This window comes from Neofelis nebulosa, chromosome 16 (genome assembly GCF_028018385.1).
Source record: "Neofelis nebulosa isolate mNeoNeb1 chromosome 16, mNeoNeb1.pri, whole genome shotgun sequence".
NCBI classification, from domain to species: domain Eukaryota; kingdom Metazoa; phylum Chordata; class Mammalia; order Carnivora; family Felidae; genus Neofelis; species Neofelis nebulosa.
In genome coordinates, this window is record NC_080797.1 from 2,276,757 (window position 1) to 2,297,857 (window position 21,101).

Here is a 21,101-nt window from a genome sequence, read left to right on the forward strand (position 1 = left end):
ATGGGGGGGGGGGGGGGGATGGGCTTTGAGACGAGGGGCCCACCCCGCAATGCAAGTTTTCTGAAACGTGTGAGTCGTTTAAGTCCAGTTAAAGCCGAGGTGGGGCGTTCCCAAGACGCATGCGTCCTAGCCGAGCTCAGCGCTACAGTGGCGTGGTCTTTTCAACGCCCGGCGTACAGACGACGTCTGAGGTGGAAGGGGCGGTCAGGATTCCCAACACGCATGCGCTCTGAGGCCGAGGCGTTCCCTTCGGAGGGTGTGGAGTGCAGGGCTCCTTATTGCGCAGGCGCGAGTCCCGTCCGGTAGGGGTAGTGGTCTATCACGGGAAGGGAAGAGGAGGTTGAAGGGCTTAAAAAACCGGGTGCGCCTGCGCACTGCCTACTGGTGGGACGCGCTCTGGGTTGGGGAGGGGCGGGGTCACGCGTACGCGTCATTGGATGGGAAGGTGGGAGGGAGGGTGGAGATCGGGGAGGGTCTGTGCGCTTGCGCAGTGCGGGGGTGGAGGGCGGAGGGGATAGATAGCACGCTTGCGCGGCTGTCACAGGGCTGCTTGGTTGGTCAGTGGGGAGTCGGCGCCTGCGTACTAAGACCCGTGTGCAGCAGCGGCGGCGGCGGTAGAGGCGGCGGCGGCGGCGGCAGCGGGCTCGGAGGCAGCGGTTGGGCTCGCGGCGGGCGGACCGGGTCGAGTCAGTGCGTTCGCGCGAGGTGAGAGCGGGCAGGGCGCGCGTGCGCGGAACCTCGGCTGGGGCTTGGGAGCGGAGATGGAACTGCTCGAGGGTCGGGGAGGGGGCAAAGGGGAGCGGCGGCGGCCGCCGCACAGGGTTCGGTCCGCGAGCGGCGCGAGGTGCGGAGAGGCGCGGGAGCGCGCCCCGGTTGGCGCGCGGGGTGACGGTTGGGGCCGGCCGGGTGACGTTGGAGCGACGCAGGGCGGGGGACGGCGAGCCGCGAGGCCGCCACGCGGGAGAGGCCGCCGGGCGGCCACGCCGGGGCGAGGGCCGGGGGCCAGATCGGCCCGGAAGGGCCAAGGTACCTGGGCCGTTGAGAACCGGGCGCCGCGCGGCCACGTGAGGTGGGGGAGGGGGCTATTCGGTGAGAGGGCATGTGGGGGGGGGGGCTGGCGGCCGGCCGGAGAGGGGGGGAGGGGAGGCGGCGTGGCTCCGGCCTGGCGCGGCCTTTGAGGAGGGGGTGGCGGCGGCACCGGAAGTGTCCCCCCTACCGGAGGCTGCCCTCTGGGTCCGAGGCCGCATGGCCGAACGTGGACGGGGGCCGCATGGCAGCGCGGGGACCCCTCCCCCCAGATCCCGGCCACCGGAAGCCCCGGGAGGCCACATGGTGGGCGGGAGCCGGCAACCCCCAGCGCGGAGAGGGGTGGTCGGTCCTCGCGGGCGCCCAGGGTAGCTTGGAATTTTGGGGAGGGGGCGAAGGCTGAGGCCCGCACCTGATCTCCCCGGAGAGCCCGCTGCGGACATATGTTAGCGTGCCCCCACCCCATGGGCCCCCGGCGCGCTACCCCCCCGCCCCGACTCCCCTGGGAAGTGAGGCGGCCAGCCAGGTGCGAGCAGCGCTCTCCCGTGCTGGGTGGCCGGAGAGACGGGGAGACTGAGGGCGATTGGACGGGAGCCCAGCTCTTTTCGGCCGCGCCGACAGCGCCTTAAAGTCCCGAGCAGAGGAGCTCCCCGCTGTGATAGGTGCTCTTCACCTTGTCACGGTCTTCCTCCTTGTGTCTGATTTGCGGGCTCCTGCTTTCAGAGCCCCAACTCTGCCGGCCTAACAGAACTTCTGCTACTCACTACTCCCAGCGTTTTGCTTTCATTTTATTGTCATTCACGCTGCCCACTCCTCCACTTTCCACTGAGCGCACAGGCCCGGCCTGAAAAGCCGACAGGACCGGTGCATCCTGGGAAAAGGGGGAGGGCCCTCGAGGAGAGGCCGGGTTCCCGGGTTCCCTTTGGGAAACGAGATGGAGGTGTTTGGCAGGGGGAGAAGTTAGAGAACAGCTTTACTTTCTCTCCCTCGGCTGTGTCGGAAAAGGCCTGTTGGAGAGGCGGGAATCCCCCAAAGAGGCCTTGTGGTTTCCTGTACCAGTGACTGGCGCGTGTGGATCGGGTGGGGGGTGTAACAGACGGGTGGGGCCCTGTCCTCCGGTCTCCACCCTCCCCTCTCCCCGCTATGGTAGCCCCGCCCTTTTGCTGGCTCGCGGCTGCTCACCTAATTATAGCCCTGTTCTGTGTGGGGAAGAGGGGTGGTTGGTTTCAGCGGCCAGTAACACCTGAGTCTCCCCCCGCCTCCCAGGAATTAGGCGTTTGCCCATCTTGGAGATTCGGCATCCTAACTCCCCAGAGCCTTCTGTTCCCGGGCCGCCCCTTTAGCTTTCAGTTGGGCTAGGGGTCCGGCTTGTGTTCCCACCACTTCATACACACGCCCCATCTTAAGGGTTTGTGGTCCCAACTCCGTATTTAACCTGGGCACTTTGACTTTCATTTAGGCGGGTGATGGAACGGAGGGCTGGGGAAACCCGAAGCCCGTTTCCAGAGAGCAGTGGGGCGGATGGAGAGCTCTGTCGACCTCTACCTCTACTGACTCCGCTTCTCTTTGACTCTAGTTGGAATCGAAGCCTCTTAAAATGGCAGATGATTTGGACTTCGAGACAGGAGATGCAGGGGCCTCAGCCACCTTCCCGATGCAGTGCTCAGCATTACGTAAGAATGGCTTTGTGGTGCTCAAAGGCCGGCCCTGTAAGATCGTGGAGATGTCTACCTCCAAGACTGGCAAGCACGGCCATGCCAAGGTTAGAATTGGATCTCTCCATCTCTCGCCTTCCCCACACTTCCCTCATCCGTGGGGCTCCCGGCAGCAAGGTGCTCTCAGTCCTAGCCCTCTCCGTTCCCGGAGCTCTCTTTTTACCCCCCAGTTCCTTGTGTAGTGCTCACCTCTGGCTGCCTTCCACCTTCCCCCGGCCTTCAGCCTTTCGTTACCTCCTGTGCCCCGTCATTGCCTTGTGCCCGGTCCTCTTCCCCACTGGTGGGAGTCTAACTTTGCTAGGTGGTCTGGTCAGCAGCTCCTTCCTTCTTGGCTTTCACTCGTGGTTTTTCTTGCCTGGGGTTCTAGTTCCTAGGCTTTCTCTAGTCCCACTACAGAGCAGCCTTCCCTGGAGGGGGCCCGCGTACCTTGAGCTTCCAGATCCCCTCCCGCCCCACGCCCCCGATCTCCGACGCAGGGTCACACTGTGTCTCCACCTGCCCCTCTCCCGGAGTTTCCCGAGCCCCTGCGTCGCTCTCTTGGATCTGGACACTGTTGCTAGTGCTTGTCGGTTTTTCCTGCCCTCCCAAAACGACCTGACTCATCCTTGCTGGAGTTCTTGTGGTTTTGTTCCCTGGTTGGTTTGTCTTCTGTTGGCTTGGGGTTCACCCTGGGTCACCCCCAACGTCTACGTCCTTGTCTGTGTTCTTTTGTGGCGTTTATTCCCTTTGCATAATTTTCTGTCCCCAAAGCCTTTTCTTCTCAGCGCTCTTCCTTTCTTGTTGCTTCCTGTTTTCCCAAGTTCACCTTTTATGCTGATGTCCAGATGCTTTTCCAAATGTTCTGCCTAGAGTCCTCCCAGTCCCCTGGGCACATCGGTCAGTGTTCTGGTAGCTCAGGGTACCTGGCTGCTTGGAGCCTGCCCTCCTGTTTTCTTTGTGCTGTCAACCCCAAAGTCAAGGGCAGTCTTTCTGCCTCCCGTTCTTAAAGGCTTTAGTGCTGCTTCTTTGGGCTGATTGGTTTAGTTCCAACTCCCCTGGTCTTTTCCCTGACAACCTCGTCGCACTTCCCTCACCAGTCAGGAGCACCTCGAGCCTTTCTCTTTTCCATCCTAGAGCTTGGTCGGGTTTCTCTTTCGTGTGATGCACACATACAGGTCCACCTGGTTGGTATTGACATCTTTACTGGCAAGAAATACGAAGATATCTGCCCGTCGACTCATAATATGGATGTCCCCAACATCAAAAGGAATGATTTCCAGGTATGTAGGTGGGTTAGTGGTTTGTCGGTGGCCACAGACTGAGTGGGAGAGAGGGGAACGGCCGGAGAAGGGGTTTGGTGTTACAGGTTTGCCACCAGTTTGTCCTCAGACCCTTTATCCTCCCCCCCTACCTGGGCCAACCTGCAGCTTCCTTCCTCCTCTGCCCCCAGCTGATTGGCATCCAGGATGGGTATCTATCGCTGCTCCAGGACAGCGGGGAGGTGCGAGAGGACCTTCGTCTGCCCGAGGGAGACCTCGGCAAGGAGATTGAGCAGAAGTATGACTGCGGAGAAGAGATCCTGGTATGCCCCCCCCCCTTAATGCCCAGCCCCTCTCCTCACACTGCTTCCTCTGACCTCATGTCTGACCTCCCCACCCCCCCCAGATCACGGTGCTGTCTGCCATGACAGAGGAGGCAGCAGTTGCAATCAAGGCCATGGCGAAATAACTGGCTCCCAGGTGAGTGTGCCGGCTGCCCCGTCCCCAGCCCCTGCACGTGCTCCGCGTCCCAGACAAAACCTGCCTCAGTCCTGTTCCAGGTTTCCCTTCCTGCCCCAGCAGGGTCGCCCCCCACCGTGGACAGGACAGTCCAGTCTCACCAGGTGTCTCTCCTCCCCAGGGTGGCGGTGGCGGAAGCAGTGATCCTCCAGCCTGCAGAGGCCCCCTTCCCCAGCCTGGCCCAGCTCCGGCCCGGCCCCGGGCTGGACTCCTCCTACACAATTTATTTGACGTTTTATTTTGGTTTCCCCCACACCCCCTCAATCTGTCGGGGAGCCCCTGCCCTTCATCCTGCTCCCTTGGCCAGGAGTGAGTGACCCATGGCCTTGGCGAAACTGTCCTCCTCTTCTCCCCTCGCACTACAGTCCTGGTCGGGGAGAGGGGGCGGGTGCTGCTTGTGGTTTAGTGGGTTTTGTTTGGTTTTTGTTTTCTTTTTCTTTTTTTTTTTTTTTTAAATTCAATCTGGAATCAGAAAGCTGTGGATTCTGGCAAATGGTCCTTGTGCCCTTCCCCCACTCATCCCTGCTCTGGTCCCTTGTTCCCCTTGGCCCTTTACCCCAAGCACCACCCCGCAGACTGGGGACCAGCCCCCTCTCCTGCCTAGGTCTCTCCCCAAATCCCTTTAGCTGGGGAGGGAAGAGGAGGAGAGGGGAGGGGACCTGCCCCCTCCTCAGGCATCTGGGAGGGCCCTGCCCCCACGGGCTTCACCCTTTCCTGTGGGCTCTCTCCCCGACACATTTGTTAAAATCAAACCTGAATAAAACTACAAGTTTAATATGAAGGCCCCAATTCAGTTGCTTCTTTGAATTGAATGGGCATTTGCGGACTGGAGGGGAGATGAGAAGTCCTGTCCACCAAACTCGGCCATCCGTTCATGGCAAGCGTTCACTTGCTGTGCATCTGCCGGCCACCCCGCCCCTCCACAGACCCCTGGCCGCCTCCGAGTGAGGCCACACAAACAGCAGCAGCAGCCAGGGGCACTGGCAGGTAGATTTTATTGGACCGGGACACACCGGGGACCCTCACCCACGGCAGGGGGTGGGGGAGGCTGAAGATAAAATCTGACGGTCACTTGTGGTAGAATCGCGGGTTCTGGCTGTGCTGGATGAAGGGGAGCCGAGGGCCAGGTTGGCTGGTAGCTGCGAAGCCCGACTGGTGGCAGTGACGAGAGGGGGGCTCGGTCAGCGAGCACCCTCTCCCTCCACGCCCTTGAGTCCGCCCGCCCCCCCCCCTCCCCCGAGAGTGGGAAGGTGGGGGGTCTGGGCGCACCTGGCTCCCGACCTTACCTTTCCCGCTGGTTGCATCTGCACAGGGAGCTGGGGAGAGGCCAGCAGTCCAGGGGCTGGATGCAGAGCTTGGGGATGCATGGGGCGCAGGGAGGACTGCGGAGAGGAGAGTCAGGACCGGAGGCAGCCGGGGGCTCCCCTGAGCACAGCGCTTCCCCTGAACTCCCGAGACCCCATACTCTCCATACTCACAGAGTCCGAGAAGGCGGTCTGCTGGTTGGCATGCTCCATTGGCTTCTGTAAGGACAGGGCGCCACCCGGCTGCAGGAATCCTGGGGAGGGGAAGGAGGGGGGTGTGACGCAGCCGCCAGGGGTGGGGGAGGCCGGGAGGGCAGGGTGCTCGCACAGGGGTGTCGGTCACCTGTCTGGGTGGGCTGGAAGTGGCCGTGCACCGCGTAGGGCTGTGGCTGTGGCTGCGACAGGTACTGCACCGCGGGGAACGCCGAAGGTGCTGAGGAAGGGACGACGCCTGGCCATCAGAGCCGCCTCATCTGGGTCTTGCCAGAGTCCCCTCCCTCTGGGCCCACCACTCACCTCTGAGCTGCTGGCTAGGGCTATAGGCCGGCTGCGTGGGGCCATAGTGCGGCGGGGGCTGAGCGGTCCCATAGGCACCGCCGGGGCTGCCTTGGAATTGACCGTGCTCTGGGGTCCCTGCGAAAGCCGCCGCTGAGCCCACGTAGTGCCGAGTCTGAGGAGGGAGGACGAGAGCTGGGTCCGCGGTAAACTCCGAGGCGGGACCTCGGGGGCCCACCGTGTCCGGCTTTCCCCCCACACCGCGAAGGGTGGGTCCGACGCCAGCGACACCCGTCACTTGAGTGCTGGGTCACTAAGGGCGCCTGGGTGTGGGTAGGAGCGGTCGGGGGAGAATAGGGCCGGACGCCCCATCCCACTCCTTACTGTAAGCACTTGGGGCCCGAACATCTGCTTGGCCCTGTCGGCCGCCATGAGGGTGCCTGGGCGATTGTGTCCTCCAGGGCTCCCTAGGGAGGGACAGGGGCTTCGTGAGGCCGGAAGGGGTGGCCGTGACCCCCAGGAGGGCCCGTTTGGACACACGGTCTCTCCACTCCTCACCCTGCATGCTGAGGAGGTGCGTTCCCGTGTGGACGGTCAGGCTCTGCTGGTACGCAGCTGATGTCAGAGTGGTCAGGTCGCTGGGGCGAAAGGCGGGCGCGTCAGAGTCGGGGACAAGCGCCCCCTTTTGCCACTAGACGCCGGTCATTGTCACCCGATCCCAGTTACACCCGCCCCCGGTTTTATTTTTAGCTCTCCAGTCCCACCTCTGCTCCTTTCGCCTCCGTTTCTCCTCCTCGTGTAAAACTTTCTTGAGCTGCAGGAAAAGCTGGTGCTTCTCCTCTTGTAAGGCCAAAAGCTTCTCCTGCAATTTCAGGATCTGAGAAGCGAGGGGAGCAGAGATGAAGGCAAGAGGACCAGAGGGAAAGCGCTGTGAGAGATCAGGGGGCTTGCTCACTTGCTCCTTGGTCTCCTCCAGAGACATTCTCTCTTCCATCTCCTTTTTCTTTCTCCTCTCCTGCTCCTCCTTCATCTTCTGTTCCATCATCTTGTCCACCTCTTCCTCTTCTGCAGAGAGAGTCGGGCAGAATGGGAAAACGGCAGGGTGGTTAACAAAGCAGCCTGTTGCGCACCGCGGGCCAGCGAGGCCTGGTCGCCACGATGCCCCTCGTGCCTATCTCGGCAATGGCTCCTTCCCCGCGGAGGGGGCAGGCGGGTGGGTCCAGTAGGTGCTCTCCAAGGTCCTTCCCGGCCCAAGGGTTCTGGAGCGGAGACCCGGCCTCCGGCTTCCACCACCCGCGGGGCTGTCTCATCCTTCCCGCGGCGCGGCCGCGGCGGCGCGCTGCACGGCCCGGGGTGGAGGCGTGCTCCGGGGAAGCGGCGCCGCCCCGGGGCCCTGTGTCCTCCCGCTCGGGCCCGGCTCACCTTGCCGCTTGCGCTCCCGCTCCATCATGATGTGCCGGTGCAACGCCCGGGCCATGGCGTTGGAAAGCTTGGGGCGCTCCAGGAGCGCGGGCATGGTGCCGCCGGGGGCGCTCGGGCCGTGGGCGCCCGGCTCTGTCACTGACTGCCAGACCTCGGACCGGGCCTACCGGGAGGCGGGCGCTCAGGGCGGATCGCGCCCGGCCGGCAGAGGCGGAAGCCCTCCCGCCGCCCCCCTCCGCCCGGCCGGCCCCGGGGGCCCCCGCGTGCGCCGGCGGGCCGGGGTCTCCAGCCTCGGCGCTGCCCGCCCCCCGGCCCCTCCCTACCCGCCTGCTCTGCGCTTTCTCCGCGGCTCCTGCGCGCCTCGGCCGCGCGTCACATCCGGCCGCCGGGCCGACTCCTTCCGGAGCCGGGGCGGCCGCCGGCCTCGCGGGTCGGGCGCAGGGAAGGGCGGAAGCGGCCGCGACGGGTGCCGGCGGCGGTCAAACCCCGTCGCCGCGGCCCGCGCCCCCGGCGGGGCGGGCCCGGGGCTCGCGGGAGCGGTGCGCGCGCGCGCGCGAGAAAGAGGCCGAGGCGCGCGCTCCGGGACGGCGTTTATTGGCTGCTTGGAAACCCGCGTCCGTAACAACTGTACAGAGGCCCGCCTTCCCCGCGAGCGCCCTCCCACCGCCCGGAGGCCCGGGAAGCGGCGGCCCGGAGGGGGATCCGGGCTGCTCGGGATTCACAGTAACAGGAACGAAAACGGAAATAAATTAAGTGGTACGGGGGAGGGAGTCCGGGGAGTCGTGCTCCCCAAGTCAGTGCATGAAAGGGGGGCTGTCGGGCCCGGCTCCCGCTCGCCCGCCGCGCGGTCGGGGATGGCTCTGCTGCCGCGGGCGCGGGAGGCAGGACTCCAGGGCCTGCTCCAGGGCCCCCTGCCTGTCCGGGCCCCGCGCGTGCCGGGGCGATCGTCGTCGGTCGTCACTTGGGAGTCCCGGGCCCAGGGCCCCGCTGTGCTTGTCATCGCCAGGCCGCCCCTCATTCCACCCGCACCAGCAGGGCATAGAGGAGCGTGGCCCCCTTCTCCTTGGTCACCCACTCGAGTTCGGCTGGGCTAAAGTGAGGGTCCGGAGGTTCTCTGAGGGCGGCCGAGGGGGGCCCGGGGGTGTAGGAGCCGGGGCGCACGCACACCTGGAACGCCACCTGGGCCTGGTGTGTCCGCTGGGATTTGGGGTCCCGGAATCTGTCGGGGGGAGAAGAAATCCGGCCGTGAGGCCTCTGGCCCCTCTCCTCCCCTTGCTAACTGCACGGCCACACAGGCCCTGAGGGGGCACCCCCACCTTGCAGGGGCCTGGCCCTCCCCCCACTCCCCTCCCTACCGCCTTCCCCAACGACTGCGGGGCAGGCTCCCCGGCTTCCGCGTGCAGGCCGCTGCCCACCCTGCTCCCCGTGCCCGCTCCACCCGCACTTCTGACCCACTGCACCCCCCTTTTTGTCACCTTTAAAAATAGTAAATGCTTCTTATGTAACAATGTTCTAGAGCGAGAGAAGACCCAAGTGGCACAGGTGAGAGAAGGGAAGGCAAAACATGGAGACCCCGGGCGTGCCCCCGGGTACTCACTGCACTTTGGATGCCAGGGTCTCGGCCCCAGCGTACTGCAGGGACGGGGAGAGCAGCACCGGAGGGGGCTGCTCCTCCCGGGGAGGGGCGCAGTTCTCGCCGGGCTCCTCAAACCCCACCCCGGGCTCGCCCTTCAGCGGCCGGCAGCTCAGGATAGAGGCAGCGCCTAGGACGAGAGCTGCGTCAGGGCCGCCCTCCAGGGGCCGGGCCCACCCGCCCCACCCGCCCCACCCGCCCCACCCTGCCCCTGGCGCCCCGGTACCTGCTCCCAGCTCCCCTCGGTCCAGCACCCTCCGCACCGCTGCCACGTGGCTCCCGTGATAGGCCATGTGCCACTTCTTGGTTAGCGTCCCAGCTTCCAGACGGGGATTCACCCTAGGATGTAGGCAGGGCAGACGGGACAAAGGTCGCTGGCTCCCCAACACTGTCCCCTCTACGGGAAGTTCTGCCACGTCTTCCATGCACCCCCTGGGGAACCTCCTTCCTCTAGCGGAAAAGAACAGTAAGGGAGCCGCGTGACCCTGCCCTGCGCACACCTGAGGTTGAACCTGCACCAGCCGAAGGGCAGGGCATACTCCCGAGGGGGCTCTCCCCGGCGCCTGTGGGCCTCGTCCCCTCGAAGCTTCCGGCAAGACTCACAGTAGCACAGGCTTCGCTTGGGCGGAGGCATAAAGTAATCCTCTGCGGGAAAGCGAGGGGCAGGCTGGGTGCCGAGGTGCCCAGCACTGCCCCGGGGAACGAGGCGGGTCCCGGGGGACCGGGGACTCACCGGGAAGCAACAGCAGTTCTTGGAAGCGGGAGCACAGGGCGTGATACTCGCAGCTCTTGAGAGGGCTGGCGGCAGGCAGCGGCCCCCAGCACACGCTCTCCTTCATACCTGCGCGGGCAGGAGGGGGCACAGGTCACAGGAGCCGGGGCGGCGCGGCACGGTGGGCGGGGCGGGGCTCTGCGGGCCGGCTCACCGTCTACCATGTCCGCCTTCTCCATGTCCCCTTGGGTTCCCGCACTCTTGCCACTGGCAGCCCCTGGTTCAGGACTCACGATGGTCACCTGCAGGGGAGGGGGGCGGGAAATCAGCCGGGCGAGCCCCAGCCCCCGGGGCCTGCCCGTGCCCTCACCGGTCGCCCCCTCCGCGCTTCCAACGTTACAGCCGACCTGCTCGCACTGGCCGTAGAGGTCCACCACCGCGTGGCAGGGCTGGGGCACGTCCGGTACGGCCACCCCCTGGTCCAGCCCATTGACGTGCAGGTGCAGCCCCCCAGAGCCGTCCAGCCGCAGTCCCAGGACGGTGCCTTCAGGACACGTGTCCAGGTTCGGCCCAAACTTCTCACAGATCTAGGAGGAAAGACCTACTGTGTTCCCAGAGATCGGACGCCCACGGGCAGCAGCCAGGCTCGCCCTTCCCTCTGCTTCCGGTTGCCAGGCCCCAGGCTTGGCCTCCGCGCCGGCCCGCTGCCCGGGCTCCACCCCCCCTCCTCAAACATCTGGAGTCCACCTCCCCGCCAACCCCCCCACTGCCCTCCCCCCCACAACATGCTCAGTGGCAGGGACCCGGGACAACGTGACAGCCTGAGCGTCCAGATAAGGGCCCCCCCCACTCTCGCTCACCCACCATGGGGTCCACCCCACTATGGGGCCCCTTTACGCCCGCAGTCCTACTGCCGGAGCCGGGGACCCTTTTGGCCAGACCGTCCCGACTCGAGGCCCCGGCCCTCCCTCTTCTCTCTGCCCCCTACTCACCTTGAGACCGTTGTGGAAGATGCCACGGCCCCGCAGCAGCCAGGCTGCCCGCTTGAGGGCACAGGCAGAAGCGGGGAAGTTGAGCCTCTCGGGCGGGCAGGTGATGACGCCCAGGACCAGGGAGGACGTCCACTGCCGGTTCAGGAAGTCTATCCGCACCTGGGGAAAAGGGCAACCGCTCCCCCGTCACGGAAGAGGCCGCCCCCCAGCAGAACCAGGCTCCTCACCCCCGCCGGGTGGGAGGGGGGGAGCGACAGCACCTCCCACAGCGTGGCCTGGGATGCTGCCCTTCCCTCGGCCGGAGGGACCGCAAACTACAAACCCCTTGTTTCCTTCCCCACGTGAGCCTCGGCGCTGTCGGGACAGTAAGGGTCCCCATGCCCCGCGTTCCTAACTGAATCTCTCCGTTTGTGGCAAACAGCGGAAAGGCCTCCTGCTCGGCAAAGCCGTCCACGCAGCCACGCGTAGGGCCGGCGTCTCTCTTGGCCTCCCCCAGCCCCTGCCCGCTGCCGCCGCCCCCACCAGCCGGCAAGTAAGGCTTCCTGATAAGCGACCGACGAACCCCACCGCGGGCACGAGCCCAAGCCCGGGAAGCTCATCCGAGGGGCTTGCCTTCTACCTCGTCCTCAGCTGGAAAGGGGTTCCTCCAGGAGGGCTGGCCCTGGGTCACCCCGAGCCAGAGGAGCGGCGGAGAAGGTGAGGCCCACCTGGACCAGCAGCTGGGGCACCAGGGGCTGGTTGATGACAACGATGCCCTGGTTGTAGCTGGCCACCCGCGTGGCGGTGCGGTTCCCGTTGGACAAGAGGATGTTCTTCCCGTGGTTCTCCAGGAACTCGAGGGCTGTGGGCATAATGGCCACTTGATTCTGGCCCTGGTGTGGAGGAGAGACCGAGCTGCTGGGTTGCCAGTACGAGCCACCCCCCCGCGGGCGTTTACACGGGGCTCGCGCACAGGCGACTGGCCACCCGGGGTTGGGTCAGAGAGCCCCAGGACAGCCTGGTGTCCCGCGGACCACCGACCCCAGCCGCCTGTTCACAGGCCCCGCCTGCCCCGCGGGGCCTCTTACCCTCGGGCTGTGCTCCTCCCCGTCATCATCTTCCTCGCCCTCGCCCTCGCCCTCGCCCTCGCCCTCGCTGCCGGTGTCCGAGCTGGGGGAGGGAGGCTGGGTGCCTTCCGACTCCTCCAGCCTCGTGGAGCTGACCACAGACACGCTCCGTACGGGCCCGTACAGGTCCAGCACGGCCCACACGTTCTGTGGGCACACACGACACAGGAGTCAGGGGTCCGCGGAAGGCCTCAAGCCCGCTCCCCAAGCCCAAGGTTCCCCGGGTCTACCTTGGCAACGCCGGTGGCCGCAGGCCCCATGTCCTCTCCGTCTACCAAGATGTGCATCGTGTCGTCCGCCCCCCGGCGGATGCCCACGCGGCTGCCCACCTGGCGCCAAGGTGAGACGGGCTCGAATGCCTGGCCTCCCTCCCCCCGCCGCCCCCGCTCCACCTCCGCCCCGACCCCGGAGCCGGCGGCCTCACCCCCAGCCTCTCCAGGTTCCGGCCGTAGTTCATCCTCTGGAGCTGGCCGTCGCGCCTCACTTCGCAGCTGGACACCATCCAGGTGGTCTTGGTCCGGAGCTCCGGCAGGGAGGGCGGCAGCGCCGGGCCCCCGCCCGTGCCGGCCCCCATGTCCCCGGGCACCAGTGTGGTCAGTCCCAGGCGCAGGGAGCCCGCCCACTTCTCGTCCAGCTCGTCCACTTTGACCTGAGGGAGACAAAAGGCGGCGGCCGGCGCTAGCCAGGGACAGAGGGACAGCGCGGGGGGGGCAGCCCGCCTCGCTGCGAGGGGCCCGCCGCCCACCTCGAACACCTCCTCCGTCTTGAGCTCCTTGGTGCTGAAGACCAGGCCGTGAGCGTAGCCGGCCGCGCGTACCGCCCTCGTGCCGTCCTCCTCCAGAGTGACGTTCTTGCCACACGTGCTGTGAAAGCGGTGAGCCACGCCAGCCACTGTGGGGAACAGGCGCAGCGGGAGGGGACGGTGGGACAGCGAGCTTCAGGAAGGACACGGAGCAGAGCTCTCGGGGGAAGCGGGAAGTTGCCGGAAAGGCCCCGTTTGCCATCAGTCCTCTGTCTGCCATCGGAGAGCCTCCGGCGCCTCTTTCCCCACGAGAGACCCGTTCCCAAAGCGGGCGTGCCTCCTGGTGGCCGAGAAGCCAGAAGCGCCTCGGTCGTTCCAGCCAGCCGTGACCTCCTCCCCTCTTCTTGGCCGCCGCCTACCCTGGGCTCATCCCTCCCTTCAGGGGCGAGCCCGTCCTGACCCAGCTCCCTGAGCTGGCAGCGGCCCCCTCGGGCCCACGGTGAGGAAGCAGAGCCCGCCCGGCCGGCCGCACCTGGGGAGTGCAGGGGGAAGGACTTCTCAGTGGCCGTGTTGCTGGTCGCCAGGCTGTTGTCCATGGGGCCGGTGGCGTTGGTGATGGACACCTGGACACACTGGCCGTAGAGATCCACGACCGCGTACACTTCTGGGTGGGAAAGGAAGGGGTCAGAAGTCCGAGAGCCCGCGGGGCACCGGCACGAGGCGGGCGGGCCGAAAGCCACAGCGCAGTCACCTTTACCCGGAGGCAAGCCTGAGCAGGCGGCGCCTTGGTCCTGGCCGTTGATGAAGTAGTGCAGGTCGCCCTTGGCCGTGCGCATCATGCCGATGCGCGCGCCTGTGCCCAGCGCATCGAGGTCGCACCCGTAGTTGTTGCGCATCGTGTTTCCGTCTTGCATGATGGCCGTGCCACTGGAGGGGCGACAGAAGGGGCCGGTGAGTCTCCCGGCTCTTCCCCACACAGGCCCCTGCTCGGTCTCTGCTCGTCACAGCCTCCCAGCGCCTTGGATTGGGATCTCGACCTGGGGTCTGGGACCCAAGCCCGTGCCCCATGCCTCCGGGACAGAGAAAAGCGGGAGCCTCCCCGAGAGGAGAGGGGGCCGAGCCGCTGCAGGGTGCGGGGCGACGTGGGAAGGCTGCCCGGGGCCACCGCGGGCCCCAAGCCTCGCTTCCCCCATCCCAGCCGGCCGCACGGCCCGCAGAGCAGGCCATCTGACCTCAGCATCCACGTGTCATAGTCGATATCCGTCATGGTGTTGGGGAACTCAAGGTCTTCTGGCCGAATAGCGGTCACTCCTAGGAGGCAGGGGTAGGTCGGAGCCAAGCCCCCAGCCGTGGGCGGCCAGCGGCCACCGCCTCCGCCCCCGCTGCGCGCGCGCGCACGCACCCCCAGGTGCCCTCACCGGCCTCGATGGAGCCTGACCAGCGGTCCACCATCTTCTGAATGACGATTTCAAACAGCTCCCCGTCGCGCAGGGCCCTGCCAGGGACAGCGGCAATCAGACAGGCCCTGCCCGGTGGCCGAGGCCGGGCAGCGGGAAGCCGGCGGCACGAAGGCCCGGGCACTGACCGATTGGAGATGACGATGGCGTCGTTGAACTCGCTGCGGCAGTTATGGCGGAGCGCGGTGCGGCCCCCGTTGGTGATCACTGCGTTACTGCCGTGTAGCTGGTGGAAACGCAGGTCGGAGCCCCCGGCCCCCGATGACGGGGAGCTCGGGGACACCTGGTTGTTCCCTTCGGGGAGTGGCTCGGGGACTGGGGGCACCTCTGCATGAGTGGTCATCGCCCATTAGGCTCACAGGGGTCTCTGAGGGCCCCCAAGGCCCCCCCCGCCCCCCCCCGCCCCTGCCCGGTCCAGCCCTCACCCGCGTCGTCCACGATGGTGGCCTGGGCCGCCTGGCCGTAGAGGTCCACGACTGCGTAGACACCCGGGGGCACGTTCCAGGCCGCGGGGCCCTGAGTCATCCCGTTGACAAAGAAGTGCAGGGTCCCGTCCTCCCGCCGCACCACGCCCACCGTGTCCCCTGCCTTGGAAGAAGGGGGGGCTGGAGTGAGGAGTCAGGCAGAGCTCCCGCCTGGGCTGGTCCTACGGCAGCCCCGCCTTGCCCGCCTCCCGCCGCCGGGCCCCGGCCGGACGCACGCTCTCCCACCTTGAGGCGGTCCAGGTTGTGCCCGTACTCGTCCAGGATGGTCGTCCCGTTGTGCATCACCCCGTTGCCGGTCATCATCCAGGTCCCTAGGGGGACGGGGGGGGGTGGGGGTGGGACAGAGGACGTGAGCGGGGACCAGGGCTCCTGTCGTGCGGCAGTGCCCGCGTCCGCCCCCCAAAGCCGCTGGCCCGGCCTGCCTTTTCTGACGGTCGGCTCTCTTCCCAGAGCTGAACAAGAAAACCCTGCACGTCCCAAGCCAGCCACAAGCCCCGTCCACGTGACGGGCAGGCCTCAGCCACCGGATGAGTCGTCACAAGTGTGACAAGTGAGAAAAGGGCCGGAGCACGAGCATCCGGGCTCCGGGGGGTGGCTTCCTCCCGAGGACCCTGTCCCAGCCCCGCCCCGCTGGGGGGCTCACCCGAGCGCAGGTTGGTCATGGTGGAAGGCAACTGGAGGTAGGCAGGGTTGTGGGTGGTGACACCGATCTCGATGGAGCCAGCCCACTTGTCCACCATCTTGTCGATGCGCACCTGGAACACCTCTCCGTCCCGCAGGGCTCTGCTGCTCAGCACCACGCCGTGATTGAAGTCATCGGTGGCACTGAGGGCACAGCACGCGGGGCCTTAGGCACGAGCGCACGCTCTGAGCACGCCGCACCCTGGCCCGGTCGGTGCCTGCCTGACTCCTGCTGCCCCCAATCCACCTGCTGACCTTCGCTGTCCCGGAGGCTCCCCCCTTCCCTGTCACGACGGCCCCGCTCAGAATCCCGCCGCCACCCCGCGTCCGCGCCCCTCCCGCAAGCCCGTCAGAGCCCCTTCTGCGGGCTTCTCCCCACCCCCCCCGGGCCATACTGGGGCCTCAAGGCGGTGCGTCCCTCGTGGGTGATAGCCGCCTTCTGCCCGCAGTTCGGGTGGAAGAGCAGGCGCTCGGGCTCGGCCTGAGCGGCGGGGGCGGCGCGGCGGAGGGCGCCCTCGGGAGACAGGGCCCGCAGGATGGCATTGTTGCGGCGCAGACGGTCGCTGTGGTTGTTATTATGGACGATGGTCACCTTCACCGCCATCCCGTACAAGTCCACCACTCCATACACCACCGGGGGCGTCAGCGGGGTGGCCACGCCTGTGGGGGTGGAAGGCAAAGGAAGGGGTCAGACCAGCCTCAAAGAGAGGCAGGAGTGTGAGGACCAGACCCCTGCACCGAGCGCCCTGGCCGCGCGGCCCCTACCCTGATCGATGCCGTTAATGAAGAAATGCAGGGCAGAGTTGGACTTCCTCGTGAGACCGATGTGGTCGCCCTCCTGGTCAAAGCAGAAAAGACGAAAGTCTGGAATCTATCCCTGGTCAGGCTCCAGACTTGTCCTGGGGACCCTGGAACAACGCGGTCCTAAAACCTGCCCACCAGCCCAGGCCGCAGGGGAACCGCTCCCAAGGTGCTGGAGTCGCAGAGCAACCCCCCCCCCCGAACGCTCACTCCGAGGCCAGCGCTGCGTTAAGCCATCTCATAAACATCACCCCATCTACCTCCCAAAGGAGTCTAGAAAATACTAACAGGCTCGCTTTAAACGTTAGAAGGGAAGAAAAAAAAAACCCCACCAAACTACCAAAGAGAACGAGTTTGTTGCCTCTGGTCACCACCACAAATGGCCAAACGATTAAGAAAAAGTAAAACTCTGACTCGGAAACCCGAGTGCCTAACTACTGGGCAGCCCTGCCTTCTCAGAAGGAACCTCTAGGCAAAAGCTAACAGGCCTTGGGGCGCCTGGGTGGCTCAGTCAGTGGAGCGTCTGACTTCGGCTCAGGTCATGATCTCACGGTTCGTGAGTTCGAGCCCCACATCAGGCTCTGTGCTGACAGCTCAGAGCCTGGAGCCTGCCTCGGGTTCTGTGTCTCCCTCTCTCTGCCCCTTACCCACTCACGCTCTGCCTCTCTCTAACGTTTAAAGTAAATAAGCATTAAAAAAAAAAAAAGACTTTAAAAAAAGCTAACAGGCCTTGCTCTGGGTCACAGGGGAGACCGTGGTGCACGGGCAGGGGCGCAGGGAAACGGGGCTGCCCCACAGAGGGGCCCAGGCTCCACGCCCCACCCTCACCTGTAGCTCATCCAGACTGAACTCACAGTACTCCCGGCGGGTGCCCTTGCCGTTGGTCAGGATCCCACAGCCACTCATCATGATGGTGCCTGGGGGGGCAGCGGACACCCCGCTCAGGACACGGGCTTCCTCCGCCTTAGGAAGGTGCCCCCTGCCCTGCCCGGGGCTGGTACCTGACTGCAAGTTGGTCATGGTGGCTGGGTACTCCAGGCTGTTGGGGTTGTGGGTGGTGACACCGATCTCAATGGAGCCAGACCACTTATCCACGAGCTTGTCGATGCGGATCTTGGGAGGGGTGACGACAGAAGGGAGAGACGGGGAACGTGAGCATAGAACAGGGCCCCTCAGTCCCCGGCTCTTCCTTGGGCCCCACCCTTCTAACGTCAAGGGTCAAGCCCCGTCGCGAGCCCCCGGAGAGTGACGTGCCAACCAGAGCCTGGGATCTCGCACACCTCAAACATCTCGTTGTCCCGGAGCGGACGGTTGGTCATGACCACGCCGTTGTTGAACTCATCCAGGGGCCGGCGGCGCTCGGCTGTCTTGTTATTGTTGCTGAGTTTGATGAGGGTTCCGCACTTCTCGTGAAAGAGCAGGGCGTCGTTGGAAGTGAGGACAGGCGAGGTGGCAGCGCCGCTGGGCCCCGGTCCTTCCCCGGCCGGGGGGGAGCTCAGGTTCACATTTAGGAGCCCCCCGTTGTAGGCAGACAGGATGGCGTTGCCCACCACCTCCGAGAGCTCCATGCTGGCAAAATCTGCGGCGGCGGGGCGGGGGAGGGAAGCTGGAATGAGGCCGTACCCCCTCTGGCTCGCCACTCGCCCCCTGGCCCTCTCCTGAGGTCCCTCCCCTCGCCTGAGCCACCTCACTTCCCGCTGCCCTTCCCAGAGCCTCCCGGAAGCCCTCACCATTATGCGACTCAAGGCTGTTAGGAAACGTCTCCGGCCGGGCCTGCGCTGGGGACACCATGAAGGCTGGGGACCAGGCGGGATGGGAGGGGAATGAGGGTTCGGCCCCTGCTGCAGGGGCCCACAGCCAGGAGACCCCCTCCTCTAGCCCCTGCTTTCCCCTTCAACAGACTCGGGTGGGGGGGAAAGGGGTCGGAGAGGCCCTGCCCACACCCAGCCTCATTTGTCACTACACGTCACCCACTCCTTCAGCCGGTCCCCCTGCCCCGCCCCTCCACCGCTGCCCGAGCTGTATTCTCACCTTCGTCCCCCGGGGTCCCCTGTTCAGTCAAGGCAGAATCTTCAGGGGGCGCGGAGGGCTCGAGGGGGGGTGTAGGGATGGGAGCAGGGGGGCTGAAACCTGGCTCAGGGGGTAGCACGGTGATCTGCGTGCACTTGCCGTAAAGGTCCACAACGGCCCAGACACGCGCGGGGAGGCCCGTGGCGGCCACCCCGCAGTCCCGCCCGTTCACCCAGAGCCGCAGCTCCCCGGCAACTGTGCGCTCCACGCCCACACGGTCCCCTTCACCGAGCTGGTCCAGGTCCTGACCATACTCCTCCAGCACAGAACGTCCGTCCCTCAGCACTGAGCAGCCCGACACCACCCATGAGCCCCCCTTCAGCCCCGTGGCGCTGCTTGGGAAGTCTAGCACACTGGGGTCCAGTGCCGTCACCCCAATCTCAATGGAGCCACTCCAGGAGTTGACCTGCGATGAGAGCGGTGGACAGGGACTCAGGAAGGGCCCCCACGGGTCTCCCACCACTAGGAAACCACACTTCACAGACCACCGTGCCCTCCCCCCTCCGCCACGTCTCAGCCAGCTGGCTCTTCTCTCTTGAGACGCGGGACACTAACCCAGAGGTGCGGTCCTACAAGCAACTTCCTGCACTCTGTCTCAGGGGACCGTGGGCACCGCTGTCCCCTAGCAACTCTGCTCCCTACTCTGGCGGCTCGGTGTCTCTGACACCATGCCTGTCCCCACCGTCTGGGCTAAATTCCCTGGCTGCAGCCCCCTGCCGCCTCTAAGTGCCTGGTCTCTGTGACTTCTCAACCACCCAGATGCACAGCTCTCCAAGTCGGTTGTCCCTGCTCTTGTACACCGCTCTCCTCCCCTGGCCCATTTCTCTCCTGGGCCCTGGCTCCACTCAGATTCACTCACTTCCCAAATTCCACCTCTGTGCCCCTGGCCTCGTCACCGGACGACACACAAGAGGCACACCTCCCTGTCCCTGAGAGTCCCTCCCCACCCATCGTTCCGGCCTGAGTTTATCTTCCGACGGTTGTACTTCCCCTGGTTCTCTCTCCTCCTGTCAGGTCCCTGACATCTCTCCGACCTCCGCCTGCCACAAGCCATTCCAGGAGACCTGTTCCCTAGCCATTCTAGCGGCTGAAGCCCGTGTCCCTTCCCTGCTCCTGGCTCCGGAGGAAATCAAGCTCTCCTTACCCGTTTCCCCTTCAGACTCAATGTTTCTACTTCCCGCTCCCCCCCCCGCCCGTCACCGGGTGCCCATAAGGTCCGTCGGTTCCCTCTCGGTGCCCGGCGATGGGGCTGCCCCGATTGTCCCCCATCCCGCCTCTCGCTCTCCCCCTCCCGCCACCCTCCACGTCTCGGTTCCGCGGACCCAGCTCCGCACCTTGCGGTCGATGCGGACGGTGAAGACGCGGCCGTCGCGCAAAGGCTCCCGGCTCAACACCAGCCCGTGGTTAAACTCCTGGCCCGGCTGCTGCCGCCGCGCCGTACGCCCACAGGCCGACAGGCTCACCAAGCGCCCGGTGCGCGGGTGCAGCTCCCCGCCGCTGCCCAGACCCCCGCCGGACCCCGGCCCTGGGCCGCTCCCGCCGGGGCCCCCACCCCCACCCGGCCCCGGCCCGGGGCCTCCCCCAGAGCCCCCGCTCCCACCCGACCCCGCCGCCATCGCCGCTGACACCCGGGCCGCGCGACAGCCGCGCTTGGCGGCACCGTGGCAACCGCGGTGCACACACACACCCGGAGGGAATAGGGCTCGGGGCTGGGGCCAGGTATGCTTTACGGCACTGCCGGGCAACGAAGCATCCCGGGCTGGGGAACTAATGACCACCGCGGTGGGAACAGAAGGACGACGGGGTCGGGCAGGCTTGCTTTACGGCACGGCCGGGTGACGGAGTGGCTCGGAGTGGGGTGCAGACTTGGGCAGCGAGCTTTTGCGACAGTAGAAGAAACGACCGCCTTAGGCATCTTTACGACGCAGGGGGTGCTGGCCCCCCACCTTCAGCTTTGCGACAGCGGCCCCAACGACCCCGCCCCCGCCGAGGCAGGCGACGCCTTGAAGTTTTCGCTTTACGGCAACAGGAGGAGGTGTCTTCCCTTCGCGCTACACCCTTCGACGCCGTAAGAGCGGCGTCTGGAGCATCCAGAGAAGGGAACCGGTAGCTTCATAAATAAAAACCTCTGCCCTCGCACCGAGACCGGATATATTTTGCGACGCTGTCGCAGTCCCTCCACTGTGTAGCGCACTTCTCGTGAGAGGCAAAGCGCGTCGACTGGGGGGGGGGGCAGGGAAGGGGCTCGTGATATTCCTAAACAAGCCCACTTGAACTTCAATCTAGCCAAACCCTTAAATTTTAAAGCCACGGATGAAGAGTCCAATGAAACCCTGGCAGGCAGATTCAAGCAATGGCACTGACGGTGCTGCCCCCCAAACCCCGAGCTATCAAGCCCCCCAGCCCAGCTGTCCGAGCTCGCGCTGAGGTTGGAGGACTATGACGTCACAATTAAGGCTTCCGCCCCATGACCGGGACCCCTGACTCTGATTGGATAATTCGGATGAAGGCGGTGATGGGGCAGAAGGGCGGGAACAAATCCCAGAGACAAAGAAAGAAGGCCTTTGGGTGGGGCAGCCGGAGGGGCCCCTAGCCCGAGGTCCCTATATAAAGTCTCGAAGCCGGGGCCGCGGCTCCAGGTAGCTGAGCGGGAGGGGGCCCGGGCCTCAGTCCGAGCCCCCGACCTCCACGCCCCTCCGCCCA

At 65.7% G+C, this 21,101-nt stretch overlaps 3 protein-coding genes across 10 annotated transcripts; 1 reads left to right on the top strand and 2 right to left on the bottom strand.

Annotated features, from left to right (window-relative positions):
* Positions 1-5,279, top strand: EIF5A (eukaryotic translation initiation factor 5A). 5 transcript variants are annotated; one of them, XM_058704875.1, is made up of 6 exons: positions 1-69; positions 2,603-2,788; positions 3,896-4,000; positions 4,171-4,302; positions 4,386-4,459; positions 4,620-5,279. In XM_058704875.1, the coding sequence occupies exons 1-5, from the start codon at positions 1-3 to the stop codon at positions 4,446-4,448; spliced, it is 555 nt and encodes a 184-aa protein (XP_058560858.1). In that variant the 3' UTR covers positions 4,449-4,459; positions 4,620-5,279. The 5 variants fall into 5 exon arrangements, with proteins under 5 accessions (XP_058560858.1, XP_058560859.1, XP_058560862.1 ...); XM_058704876.1 differs by lacking the exon at positions 1-69 and adding an exon at positions 540-705; XM_058704879.1 differs by lacking the exon at positions 1-69 and adding an exon at positions 922-1,026.
* Positions 5,280-5,476: 197 nt separating this feature from the next.
* GPS2 (G protein pathway suppressor 2) lies at positions 5,477-8,169 on the bottom strand. The gene is made up of 11 exons (XM_058704866.1): positions 8,043-8,169; positions 7,720-7,882; positions 7,253-7,362; positions 7,062-7,174; positions 6,856-6,935; positions 6,682-6,764; positions 6,319-6,472; positions 6,146-6,235; positions 5,977-6,056; positions 5,785-5,880; positions 5,477-5,650 (listed from the first exon to the last, which is right to left on the bottom strand). Exons 2-11 carry the CDS (start codon positions 7,811-7,813, stop codon positions 5,567-5,569), a joined length of 984 nt encoding a protein of 327 aa, XP_058560849.1. The 5' UTR covers positions 7,814-7,882; positions 8,043-8,169; the 3' UTR covers positions 5,477-5,566.
* Positions 8,170-8,296: 127 nt separating this feature from the next.
* On the bottom strand, positions 8,297-21,070 carry NEURL4 (neuralized E3 ubiquitin protein ligase 4). Of its 4 annotated transcripts, none has more exons than XM_058704861.1 (29): positions 19,733-21,070; positions 18,360-18,804; positions 18,059-18,124; positions 17,609-17,907; positions 17,330-17,441; positions 17,157-17,245; positions 16,293-16,365; positions 15,923-16,187; positions 15,490-15,671; positions 15,072-15,157; positions 14,787-14,949; positions 14,490-14,688; positions 14,323-14,399; positions 14,137-14,215; positions 13,662-13,831; positions 13,437-13,568; positions 12,908-13,053; positions 12,587-12,811; positions 12,393-12,491; positions 12,124-12,309; positions 11,764-11,928; positions 11,057-11,215; positions 10,472-10,651; positions 10,279-10,366; positions 10,086-10,193; positions 9,853-9,997; positions 9,579-9,691; positions 9,317-9,482; positions 8,297-8,938 (listed from the first exon to the last, which is right to left on the bottom strand). In XM_058704861.1, exons 1-29 carry the CDS (start codon positions 20,012-20,014, stop codon positions 8,734-8,736), a joined length of 4,704 nt encoding a protein of 1,567 aa, XP_058560844.1. In that variant the 5' UTR covers positions 20,015-21,070; the 3' UTR covers positions 8,297-8,733. The 4 variants fall into 4 exon arrangements, with proteins under 4 accessions (XP_058560844.1, XP_058560843.1, XP_058560846.1 ...); XM_058704860.1 differs by having other exon boundaries at positions 13,656-13,831; XM_058704863.1 differs by lacking the exon at positions 18,059-18,124.
* Positions 21,071-21,101: the final 31 nt, after the last annotated feature.

What these genes read in the sequence shown, in the direction of transcription:
- EIF5A (XM_058704875.1), top strand. Translation starts at nt 1, where the DNA reads ATGGGGGGGGGGGGGGGGATGGGCTTTGAGACGAGGGGCCCACCCCGC. An exon ending in GCAAGCACGGCCATGCCAAG is followed by an intron (nt 2,789 to 3,895) that starts GTTAGAATTGGA and finishes GCACACATACAG; the next exon opens with GTCCACCTGGTTGGTATTGA. An exon ending in ACTGCGGAGAAGAGATCCTG is followed by an intron (nt 4,303 to 4,385) that starts GTATGCCCCCCC and finishes CACCCCCCCCAG; the next exon opens with ATCACGGTGCTGTCTGCCAT.
- GPS2 (XM_058704866.1), bottom strand. Translation starts at nt 7,813, where the DNA reads ATGCCCGCGCTCCTGGAGCGCCCCAAGCTTTCCAACGCCATGGCCCGG. An exon ending in GCGGGAGCGCAAGCGGCAAG is followed by an intron (nt 7,363 to 7,719) that starts GTGAGCCGGGCC and finishes CTCTCTCTGCAG; the next exon opens with AAGAGGAAGAGGTGGACAAG. An exon ending in CTTCCAGCCCACCCAGACAG is followed by an intron (nt 6,057 to 6,145) that starts GTGACCGACACC and finishes TCCCCTCCCCAG; the next exon opens with GATTCCTGCAGCCGGGTGGC.
- NEURL4 (XM_058704860.1), bottom strand. Translation starts at nt 20,014, where the DNA reads ATGGCGGCGGGGTCGGGTGGGAGCGGGGGCTCTGGGGGAGGCCCCGGG. An exon ending in GAAGGCGGACATGGTAGACG is followed by an intron (nt 10,194 to 10,278) that starts GTGAGCCGGCCC and finishes CTGCCCGCGCAG; the next exon opens with GTATGAAGGAGAGCGTGTGC. An exon ending in TGGTGCAGGTTCAACCTCAG is followed by an intron (nt 9,692 to 9,852) that starts GTGTGCGCAGGG and finishes CCTACATCCTAG; the next exon opens with GGTGAATCCCCGTCTGGAAG.